Source organism: Psammomys obesus, unplaced genomic scaffold (genome assembly GCF_907164565.1).
Source record: "Psammomys obesus unplaced genomic scaffold, mPsaObe1.curated_primary_1811, whole genome shotgun sequence".
Classification (NCBI taxonomy): domain Eukaryota; kingdom Metazoa; phylum Chordata; class Mammalia; order Rodentia; family Muridae; genus Psammomys; species Psammomys obesus.
The window spans coordinates 1,471,774-1,484,053 of record NW_026593947.1 but is presented as its reverse complement, the minus strand read 5'-3'; the positions used below and the strand labels follow the sequence as shown (position 1 = coordinate 1,484,053).

General features: G+C 45.2%; 1 protein-coding gene across 10 annotated transcripts in view; it reads left to right on the top strand.

The window, feature by feature from the left end:
• Nucleotides 1–12,280, top strand: part of Pard3 (par-3 family cell polarity regulator) — a 416,186-nt gene that overhangs the window by 241,991 nt on the left and 161,915 nt on the right. For all 10 annotated transcript variants that reach the window (XM_055617584.1, XM_055617582.1, XM_055617583.1 and 7 more), the window contains one exon: nt 7,200–7,431. In XM_055617584.1, the coding sequence (XP_055473559.1) occupies nt 7,200–7,431 (232 nt within the window). The remainder of the gene's footprint in view (nt 1–7,199; nt 7,432–12,280) is intronic.

Sequence of the window (12,280 nt, the reverse complement as noted above, 5' to 3'; positions counted from 1 at the left end):
AGTATAGCCTTTGTTTGGCTTGTTTCTCCTTCGCAGTGCTGAGTATTCATTTATAATCTGAACAGTGGCTGAAATGTCTTCTCTGACACAGTAATAGTAATTTGTAGGTGGTTAAGATATAGATATGTAAATATATGTAAATATATATGTTTTATATACTTATACATATTTATTTATATATTTATGTATTGCTTAAAATAGAAACAAACTATTTTGAAGACAGAATCTTGCATATCCGAAGCTGCTTTCTTTAACCTCCAAGTGCTGATGCTAAAGTTGTATACACTGTGTCATGTTTATGCGGCTCCAAGGGAAACCCTGCACCAGTCCTGTTCCAGCCGGTCTGTACCCACTGTCCTCAATTAGTCTTAAATGACAGGCTCCACAGTGGAGTCTTGAGTGCCGCCAACGTTTGAACTTCACAAATATTCCACTTGGTAAGAATTGGTGACTGAGAAGCCTTTACTGTTGTGATACATTGTTTCTATGGGCAGAATGATGCATGGCTAGTGTGAAAGTCATCTGGGCACCAAGAATGAGCCTGCAAGAGTTGAGTGTGTGGGCCTCATGGTGCCTATTCCAGCAAGGCACACAGGATGAGGATGGCAGGCGTGCAGGGGACAGTCTGCCACTGTCTTTGGGAACATCACGCCCACACTGTGTGGAAGATGAATGAAATAAGTTTAGAAGCTAAAGCATCCATGAACCATGCATGATCTTTGGGTATAAGTCTTGAGCTCTTTGGAAAGTCAGTTCTTCCGCCCTGTGCTTTAAGCCTTTTTTAAAAGTTCTATTTTAGTGAAGTAAGCTGTTTTAGCAGAGTCTTGCGGTCGGTCATTTTAACTCTCCTCCGTGGAAGCACAAGCTTTTGTTGCCTGTTTCCTTCATGTCTTGTGCCCTCTCAGCCACAACATAGGCTCTTTGTTTTGTCTGTTATTGTTTGTGTGTTTGAGAAAGGATCTCAGGTAGCCCAGGCCGACCTCACGTGCTGAGATCACAGGCGTGTGCTGCCACATCAAGCCTCTGTTGGTTAGTTTTCCACTACACACCTCACAAGAGCTGCTTCGTGAGGTTTTCTTCCTGCCTTGAACATGGTGCTCCCCGGTCCACCCCTACCATGTTCATAGGAACATGTTCCCTTGCCAAGAGCTCCGCACTATGTTAGAAGTCAGAGAACCCGGAGCAGCAGATCCTCTGACGCCATCTGCCTCACTGGCTGCTCACTTCCGACATCTTTCTTCCTTTCCCGAAGACAAAATAATCGCCAAAACAAAAACTGATAATATTTATGTTCTCAAAGTGTTCAGTTCCTGCAAAGGCTTTGGTGGCCATGCAGTCCAGTCCTTGGTGATCTCTGTTGCAGCATTTTTTTTATCTCACACTCATCCATAGAAAGTTGGTGGACAGTTGATTTGCCAAGTTTAGTAGAATTCTCTTGGAGAAGGGAGGAGGGGAGAGGGCGCATGTGTATGTGAGTGTCAGGCTTGGAGGGTAGCATCAGCGTCGTCTTCTGACCTTTCTTTAAGGCAGGGTCTCACTAAACCTGCAGCTCACCAAAGTTGGCTGTCAGTGAGCTCTGAGGACATCTTGTTGCCCTGTCCTCAGAGCTGAGATTGCAAGCACGTGGCCTTGTTTAAAACATAGACTCTAGGATTGAATTTGTGTCTTCATGTCACCAATAGTCCCAGGCCTGCATTCCTCCTCCTTCATTTTCATCCTTATGGTTGTGAGGCAGCTGAGCCGGCCATGGAGAGCTTTGTATTTGATCCTCTGTTTTCCCAGGCTCTGATGGTGAGGCTTTCCTATTCCCTGTGCAGATCCTCCTACATGAGAAGAAGTGGGTCAGACTCAGGATCTCTCTCAACCAGTGTTCTTTACCCTTGCCCTTGGCAGAGAGTGCCTGAGTGCATATAAAAGTGTGTTAATGGCCAGCTGTGGTGGTACATGTCTTTAATCCTAGCACTTGGGAGGCAGAGGCAGGCAGATCTCTGAATTTGAGGCCAGCCTGGTCTACAGAGTGAGTTCCAGAACAGCCAGGGCTACACAGAGAAACCCTGTCTCAAAAAAAAAAAAAAAAAAAGTTATAATTTCAATTTTGTATTTCTCTGCTTATGTATCTTCAACAATTTGTTTAAATCTGGAAACATTTTCAGAACTGCCCTAAAGGATATTGACTATAATGACTTATATTTTGATACACAACAGTAGATATTTTACAGCTATTTGAAAGTCTGACTTATACTGCATTTAATAGCAAACTTGACTCCACAGCTTCAGTGATGAGGAGAAGCAGTGTTTTCCGCAGGCAGGCAGCTTCGGGTTTGTCCGCCCACAGGTCATCAGTGTCACCCGAGATCTAGTCTTTATTCCTGCTCCTCTGTCCTCAAGTACGTTCGCAGTTTCCTTTTTGTGCCCAGCCGCAGGGATGGATTCCATGTGACAGGCCATGCCTAGTGCAAATGACCTTGCTCTCCCATGTCTTCGAGGGCATGGCTGCTGCTGTTGGTTTTAAACTTAATGAATCAACCTTTGGAACTTGGTCACATTCTGGGCACAGTCTGAGTTTACAGGGAAGCAGAAAAAGAGAAGTGAGTTTTGAGTAAGCAAGAGCTCATTATGGTAGCAGCAGTCACACTGGTTTTCAGTGAGAGAAAACAATGGCTGGTCACCACGTGCTGGGACTGGGCCTGTGGGAGTCCAGTCTTCATAGACAAAGGTTTCATTCTCCAACTTTGAGCTCAGGCCGCAGACATTTTCTCCATTAACGCGAAAGTGCTCAGACTTTTCTAGACTTTTCAGTGACCCATTCCTAACACGATACCTTTCAGAGCCGAGGAGCTCGGTTTGTCACACCGTCTAGAATTTTAATTGAGTCACATTTGCATCTGTTGAAAACACGGTGATTAGGTTTGTCTTAATTGCAGAATGACTGGCACACCGAAGGAAATAAGCCGCTTCATGCTTCACCTTTTTAAAAAAGGGACGAGCAAGTGCTGTCTTTACAGAAGTCACTCAGGAAGAGGCCAGGGGCAGGCTCAGACCTAGAACTGGGGCAGAAAATCTGTTTGTTCAGAAGTGTAGATGGCATCTCCCTTTATACAGGCTGCCTGTGAAGATGAGCAGGATTAAAGTGGAAAACAACAATATTTATGCTACATTTAAAATAGAACATTATCTAAATATAAATAAATTCTTGATTAGTCTGTACTAGAGGTTATTCTAGGAGCGGAACAGAGCGAGTCTTTGCTGCTGATGCATTGCTAGTATTTTATTTGTAAAATTATTGTTCACATGAGAATTTTCATTTCCTCAGCCTAAGGAAATAAAATATTTCATAGTCCTGACCATAAAGCTAGTCCTAAATATACAGTCATAGGTTTTAATCTTACCGTCTTAGATACCTGTGTCCTTGAATCATATCCATGTTTTTCACAAGTTAAACACATGTAACCATTTTATTGGAACTTTTTAAAAATTTTTAAGTGTTTTCACAGAGAAGCAAGGCCTAGCAGGAAAATTCTTTTTGTTCTGAGTTAGTGTATATAATGTGACTCCGAAAAAGAACATCTTATGTTTGTACATATGAAATTCCATATTGCTAAATATTTTTAATTAGTTGGCATTCAAAGGCATTGGTTAGATCAGCATGTCCCCAGCAGCTTTTCTGTGATGAGGTATTACCTAAATCTGAATGTTTAGAACAAGAGTGAAGAATTCTCAGATGTGCAAGTATCATTTAAACAGTGCACTTGCTGGGGGCACCAAAGTGAGGTAAAGTTTCCATTTTATAAAATGAGATTACAAAAACGAAGTTAATAAATCATTGAATACTTTCTGTTTCATCCAATTTAGGAAATAAGTTGATTACATACATGAGAGAATTCTTCTGAACATGGAAAGAATTGGCACAAACGTTGCTTCAGCATATAGCGAGTTGTGAAGGCACCATGTTTATTCTGTTGTGGAGCCAAGAAAAGACATATGCCCTCTGAAGTCTTGCCAAAACTATTAGGCAGAAAACCGACCATATTGCTACTCATACTCCATTCATGATTTATGATAATGGTTGTTGTGGAAGGCTAAATCATTTACATTTATTGAGTTCTTTTTTTTTTTTATTTTGTTTCAGACATTATAGAGGGTTATAAAATCTATTTGCTGATATACATAGTTCAAATGGTGATAGCCCAGGAATATACCTGAAACCAGTTAGAGCTAGTTCATGTGGGAGTCTGTGCCAGAGCTTGATTATGGCTCATTTTATGAGACTTTGTTGGAGGAGAGCAGGCATTTTTCTGAATTCAGAGGAATGTGGTGCTTCATTTCAGTAGTGAAACGGATAGCAGGCACATGTATATGGATAGCATTTGAGAAGTGACAATGAAAGATTGAGCATTGGATGGGAGTTTTAGTAACAGTTTGCTCTCAAGCAGGGCTCACAGAGCACCCTCCAACTTCCATTCAGTTCCTTGCAGTATTCCAGTCTACTTAGCTTTTGAAATTTCTGAGAACCTTTTCTTGGTAATTTGATCAATTGTCACAGATTTGGGACCACACTCATTTCCCAAAGGTAGGAGAAGCAGTGGCCTCTAAGTGGGTAGCATAGCCATGTGTCAGAGGTTTGAGCCAGGGTCCTGAATTCTGCCAGTTCTGCAATTTCTCAATTGGTCTCACTGCAGTAACACGTATATAGTAAGGCCAAGGGCAACTGGCCAGGATCATTGTTTCCTGAGTGCACTTCACAAAATCACAGCCTTAGTTCAGCATTGTGCATAAGGTTACAGATTTCGTGTCTACCTGAAAATGCTAACCAGCCTCTTCCAACAAACTCCTTCAGTTAATATCTGTATATTCGCAGAGAGGAAAAGAAACACACTTTTTTTTTTTTTTTTTTTTTTTGTTTTGTCTCATTTTGGGGCAGGGTTTAATGTAGCCAAGGCTAGCCTCGTTACTGTGTTGCTGAGTATGGTCTTGAACCCCACCTCCTCAGTGCTGGGATTATATGGGTGCACAACCACCCCTTAATGTGGTGCTAGGAATGGAGTCCAGTTTTGTGCACGGTAGGCAAGCACTCTGCCAACTGAGATAAACCTCAAGCTCCAAGAAAAAAATTGCTAAGCTTCCATAACTTCGAGAGGAAGGTGGCGGCTAAAAATCAGACAACATCAATATTGGGGAAGGGCAGCCGTTGTAAAGTCATTTTTATGGGCGGTACCTGGTCTGTGTTCCAGGTGAGCCCAGTATAAGCCACGACCCTAGCAGTCCATGGCCACAGCCCTCCCAACAGCCGGTCACTAACATAGCTTTGAAAAGGCATCATGTGTGTATTTGTATGTGTCTGAATGTAGGTGTGTGCATGTTTAGGGACAGTACCCACAAAGTCCAGAAGGGGGGGTATCAGCTCCCCTGGAGGTAAAGTTAGGTCAGGTGGCTATGAGTATGTCTGTTGTTTTTACCTGTGTATGGGTCTGAGCGTGTGTGGGCGGGTGCCCTTGTGGAACGGGACTTTGAGTCCTTCTACAGCTAGTCACAGGTGGTTGCGAGCCAAGTAGTGTGCGTTCTAGGAACCAGCTCAGGTCCTCCGAAGGAGCCGGATGCCACCTTAACCACTCGGCCACCTCAGATCCTGATTGGAGGCTTCGGGTGTGTCTAGGGCGTGGCTTGCTGAGAGAAGATACATATTGGCTCCTGCTCTAAGCTGTGTGTCCAAGAATTTGTTACCTTGCTTTTTGTCCTTCTGTTCAACGATCGCCACCTCTAAAACAATGCAGGATAATATTGTTTGTGCTTGGCTCTGTCAGCTCATCAAGTGGTCCCAGGTTTTTGCGGATTAATAGGGGAGATCTGAGATGCTAGGATGTCCTCTCTGGTCTTAGACTCTTGGTACTTATATCACTACCCTGGTGCCCCAAGGCTGAGACAGGTAAGACTGATCAATTGACCTGATTTGCAGAATATTATATTTAGCCCCATATTTCTGTAAGTCCAAGAACATGGATCTCTTTGTTGAAGCTGGAAAGAAATGGCCTTGAGAGTCGAGTCACTGAAGCCCACATAATCTCTTTTGTGTGTATTTGGAAAATAAGGTTATGGCTTTATCTCTGAACAGATTTCTAATAGTTACTGTTTACAGTTGTCATTCTTTAAAATACAAAATCCTGAGGGCGAAGCCGGAAGGAGTGAGTTGTGAGTCACAGGTTCTCCTGGACCATCCATCTCTACAGCGGTGGAGCAGGACTCAGAGCTCGCCCACAGAGGCATTCTCGGCTAGCTCCCTCCCCAGCGCCAACATCAAATGGTGTGCAGGTGCTATGCCTGTGTGCCCTCCTCAGCCCTGGGAGAGAGGCAGGAGGCTCCCCTATGACTTGCTGGACATCCATTTAGCTACTTGGCAAGCTCCAGGCTGGTGACAGGCACTATCTCAAAATACAAGATGGCTGGTGCCTGAGGAACAGCCCTGAAGTTGACCTTGGCCTCCTCACACAAAATACATAGTCTATACCCATGTACACTCACTTGAACATATGTTCAGGCACACACACAAAGCATGTGGACAGTTACTGCGGCCAGTATGTAAAGCAGCATTTCCATGTGGTGTTAGCTGTCCAAAGGAATAACCCAAGGAGAATCTGGAGACCTGTTGTCTCCAGAAACCGGAAATAGTCCATTTTTCTGTACTCAGAAACCACCTGTTGAGTGTATCAGGAAGTTTGGTGCTGGAAGTTCATGTCAAGGTGGCTGTTGCTCATCAGTGGTGGCCACAGTATATTAAAGCGAGGTGTGGGGGTGTCAGTAGGATCTTGAAACAAGAAGAAACAAGCAGAAAAGGGGGTGCACTTTGCTTAGTGCTTTTCCTTTGCAAATGTGGAGCTCAGGATCCTGCTGGGGCTGAGCATCCTAAGGAAAAGATCCTAGTTCTCCTTGCGGAGAGGACTCTGTAGCAATGGGAACAGCGCCATGCTCGCATGCCCAGCCAGAAAGCTTTTCTCCCCAGCCCCGGTGCCCCGTCGCCTGCAGGATGTGCCTGTGCACCATAGCACCTGTCATGCTTCCCTGCTGCTGCTGCACGTGGTCCCAGCCAGTGGAAGGTCCCTTTGCTGAGGAGACTGGGGAAGGGAGGTCCCACGGACAACTTGGTGTCCTTATTCTGTTGCCGTGACTCACTGTATACCTCATCTTCTTTTCTCCCCCCTTTCAAGTGGAAGAAGACACAGAGGAAAGCTCGAGATCTGGAAGGGAGTCTGTGTCCACATCCAGCGACCAACCTTCTTACTCCCTGGACAGACAGATGAACGGAAACCCGGAGAAAAGGGACAAGACAGATAGGAAGAAGGACAAACCTGGAAAAGAGAAGAAAAAAGACCGAGAGAAGGAGAAGGATAAACTGAAAGCCAAGAAGGGAATGCTGAAAGGCTTGGGGGACATGTTCAGGTAAGCAGTCAAAAACTGCAGGACGGTCCTGGGTAGTCTTGAGTTGATGCAACCCAAGAAACGCCTGCTCGGGCGGTATGACGTGCAAATACACGGGTGCCACGGCCGAGGCCCAGCTGCTTTCGCCAGCACGTTGGTGTGTGTGTTCATATATGTGGCACGCGACCGCAGGCGTGCGAGGTTAACAAAGAGCGCACCTTTGAGGTGAAACCTAAGTTCTGTCTCCTCTCTGCTCTTAGCTCCCAATCTTTACTTTCTTAACAATTTAGGTGTGGTTATTTTGAGGTATTTTAGCGGCCTTCATTGTGCTGTCTAGCCAAACACACCACAGTGGTGAGGAAGCACAGGCTTTCTTCCTCCCACTGCCTGCAAAAGGCCCATGGAGAAAAAGGCCTATTAAAGTGGTGTTTGTTCTTTGTGTGTGGGAACAATGCTTCATTATTTAAATTTAACACGGTGCTCAAGTTAGTTGTAACATTTAAAGGCTCATTAATAACAAGTCTAATAAAAAATGTTACAGATAGAGCTTCAATTAAGCTATGTTGATTAATTTAATACTTATTACTTCAGTCTGTGAGGGTTTCATTAGATGTAGTCCCTGGCTGTTTCTTGACAGTTGGTTTTGTCCCTAAATTATACGCCACGGTTATTTAGCATATCATTTCTTACAAATAGCTGCTATACAACAAAAAGGCCAGACTCTTCAGAATTTGCACCAAAATCCCTGTCAGTGTTCATCTTGGGTGATATCATAAGATTCGGGTATCTAATGTTAAATGAGGAAGCGATGACTGCCCCCCAAATTCAGCCGTATACTCAGCAAGGCAATGTTTAAAGTTGAAAATGCACTATGCACACAGCTTCTGGCTTTTCACAATAGTTATCCTGCATTGAGCCCCTTACCTGTATTTTGTCTTTAGTTCTAAAAGGTGAATGAGTTGTTGGTCTCCTGGAATTTCTTATATTTCAGCCCTAGCGCTGACCTCAACCTGAAGGCTGCAGAGCATCTTCTATAGCCTTTACAGCAGTGTAGGCTGGGCTGTCTTAATGGGTGAAGCCCGGGGAAAAATGAAAGTAGAGACTTGCATTGACTCTTGTTGGCCTGTCGGCAGCCTCAGCTTCAATATATAGACTGTGTGCCTTCCACCCCTCCGGAACCTCGGCATCCTCGTAGTTTTTCCTGTTAATATGCTGCTCTCCTGACTGTTTTCTTCCTGATGATCTTTCTTCATTATGTTGCATATTGAGTGCCCATACATATTTATAGGATGAAATCGTTCTAACTGCTCTGAGATTCCAGCTCCTGTGATACCTTAGGAAGCAGAGGGTTCATTCCACCTTTGCCAAGTGGCAGCTCATGAGCTGGCACCCACACAATACACAGTAATGAGGCTGCCACCTATCAGTAACATCTTGAGAATCTGCAGGGCTGTCTTCCGCAGTGAGACAAGGAGAGGTGGAAGAGGCCCGCCCCTGCCCACAGCTCTTGCTGAAGTCTTAGGAATAACTACCAGTGTGTTCCTGTTCCTCCATCACCAGCTTTCACTAGATAGGTTCAGGGATCTGTACTTAATGGGAAATAACAGATGACGTTCCCGCTTCAACGGGCTACCTTAATTATAAATGTTCTCTGTCTGCAGCTGGCAGCTCCAGTGGTTAGGGCTTTCTTCTGAGGGTGAGTGGAGGGGAATCCGGGCCCTGAGAAACAGCTTTCTCTGCTGAGTACCCTAGCAAGCACTGTGTGAAGTGTTATCTCCTTCTGAACCCAAAGACTTACTTGAAGTGATAGCCAGCTTTGAGACAAAGCAATTGGCCTGTTTGGAAATTCAAAAGCCTGCAACTTAAGAAAATCAAATTCTGTATGGGGGAACTGAAGGTTTTAATTTTGTTTTGGAAAATTGACTTCACATTCTCCCAGTATTTAAGAATGGCTAGGAAGACAGTCCTAGGCCCTTAAACTTCCATGGGCACCTGGAACTGGCTGCTTGTGGAGTTAGCCACATTGCAAAAACAATAAAATACAAACATTATTTAAAGCAAATTATATTTAAAAATCAAAGGTAACAAGTGATAAACTGTCACTTCCGGTTATCATGTTGTGTATGATCTCTGCTTCTGAGATTGACTGGCAGTAGGTATGTCTGCATACTGTGTTCCTCAGGCACGGCGCTGCCTGGCTGTGGGCAGCATATCACACACCTCTAAATCGGCCATCTTGAGAGGATAGCCTAGGGAAGCCAGGGAATCTCGCAAGGCAGAGTTGGTCTCACTCTACTCCTCTGGGTAGGATTGTAGCATCTTTTCTGCCTGGATCTGGATGAGTTCTGAGTCTACACTGCTGCTTCAGCACTTTCCTGTTGAAGCTTGTCTGACACTCTTCCTTATAAATGAGTTGAGCATAATTTCTAAACATAAAACAGGCTTTTGCTCCCTCTCTGCCTCCCTTTCCCTCCCTCTCCTACCCTGTCTCTCCATCCTCTCCATTCCTCTCGCTCCCTCTCTCCCTCCTTTTCCCTCCCTCCCTATACCTCCGTCTCCCACCGTTTCCCCATCCTCCCTCTCCCTCTTCTTCTTCCTCTGTATGTGTGTGCTCGTGTGCTCTTTCTTTCCTTCCCACCACTACTAGAATTTGTGGACCCTTATTAGAGTTTCCAGAGATTTGACTGATGCCTTGCAAAGATCGATTTTTGTGTGTTGTGTGTTTATCCGCATGTACGCATGTGCACCACATGTGTACAGATGCTCATGGAGGCCAGAGAGGGCTCCTGAATCCTCTAGAAGTGTGGCGCCACCATGTGGGTGTCAAACCCAGGTCCCCGCAAGAGCAACAAGTGCTGTAACCACTGGACCGTCTGTCCAACTCCAAGTTTTAAAGCGTTTTCAGTAGCCTGTGCCTGATAAATTAAGGATTTGAGACTAATCATTAATCAACCCTCTGGTTCTTTGGCATTCCCCACCCCCCAGGCCCCCTAAACTCCTTATTGACTGTAGCAAAATCTTGAAATGAGCTTCTTCCTTTCTCTTTGATCTTCGAGGGAGACAGGGATGTGAGGGCCCTTAACAGTGGGCGCTCTTCCAAAGAGCAGGTGAGTCTATGCTTATCTTCCTGGCGTCTGCAGAGGCTCAGAGCTTTGAAGAGGGACTCGGGCACAGTGCAGCTGTTGTCTCTCTTTGGCGGTTCATATAACAAAATGAGAAGGCTAAGAGGACAGGGACGTTAGGGACTGGGAGGCTAGGTTAACATGGAGGTCAGAGGACCGCCTCATGTCAGTTGTCAGCTTTCCTGCTTGAGGCCCTCCATCACGTGTGCCCAGCCATCTGGCACTGGAGACTTCCCTGTCCCTGCTTCCCATCTTACTTACGTGCACTAGGATTAAGGCTGCATACCACTGTATTCCGCTTCACATGGGGACTGGGGCCTGGACTCTGGTCCCTATGCTTGTGTAACAGACTGTACTCACAATGCTCTCCCCCACTCAGGAGTCCAGCATTTTACTTGATGTAGCTACAGAGAAGTTGTTTTGTTTAATTAATGAAATAGTAAGTTTTCCTTCACAAGGAGGCTCGTAGCTCTCTTCTGTCCATGTTTGCACACAGGCACACATGCGTGCTTCCTGCTCGGTGAGCTATCTGATGGCTTTTTAATTTATTTATTTTAGGTGTGTGGGAATTCTGCCTGCATGCAGATACCTGCGCCACACGCTTGTCTATGATTGCTGGGCTTGAACCCAGGTCCTCTAGGGGAGCAGCTCTTAAGTGCTGAGACACTCTCCAGCCCTAGGTTTTGATTGACTATAATGTGGTCAGACATAGGGGCTATAATCCAGGCATAGTGGTACACGCCTTTAATCTCAGCCCTTGAGAAGCAGAGGCAGATCTCTGTGAGTTTGAGGCCAGTCTCATCTACATAGTCCCAGGAGAGCCAGGGCCATGTAGGAGATCCTGTCTCAAAAACAAATAAACAAAACAAAACAAACTACCAGAGGAACGCTGTGTAGAAAGCTACTTGCAAAATGGATGGCAGCTCTTCATCCACTGTGTCCTGGCTTCCTATTTCTCATGTTGAAGCGTCACAAATATGCTTTAACTGTGGACAGATAGCTCCAGGAACAACTGTGTGAATCGTGTGAATCCCTGTGCAGTTTGTCAGGTACGGAGTGTGTCAGTCATGAAAGCTAACTGTCTTGTGCTAGGTTTAAGTCGCCAGTTTAAATCGATGAAGAGTCCAGTACCTTGTGTTGAACTCCTTGTATTCTGTGCCCCCGTCTTTGGCATAGAAGCAGCTCCCTGCCTCAGTTCAGAAGCATTTGTGAGAGCCCTGAGCAGGTGAAAGGGATCCCCAAGTATGTTCGTCCTTGGTACAAAGTGCCAAAGCCAGGAAAAGCTTGAGATTCAGAAGCGATATTGGATCCTGATATTCCAGACTATGAAACGTTTCTGAGAACTCTGCTGCTTTGTGTGTGTCTTCCACAGAAAGGGCAGGAAGGAGGTGCATGAGTCCATGAACCGTTAGCGGCAGCAGCAGCACTTTGAACCGTGTTTTGGCCTTGCTTCCATCTAGACAATGATATTAGCAGCAAGGCAGTGCAATCGTGTTTTACAGATATTGATGAGCAAAGGGTGTGTTGCCCTTTTGTCAGTGTGATCTCGCTTCATTTGACTGTTGAGAACTGCAGCTCTCTTCAGCCGAAGTCTTAGGTGTGACCAAGCTGTACACGTCTGTGTGTTATTACCTTTTGTGTGTTTGTCTGTCTGTTATTTGTTTGCAGGTGGGTAGGTTTTGGTGGGAATATGCATGTGGGGTGTGTGTGTGTGTGTGTGTGTGTGTGTGTGTGTGTGTGTGTGTGTG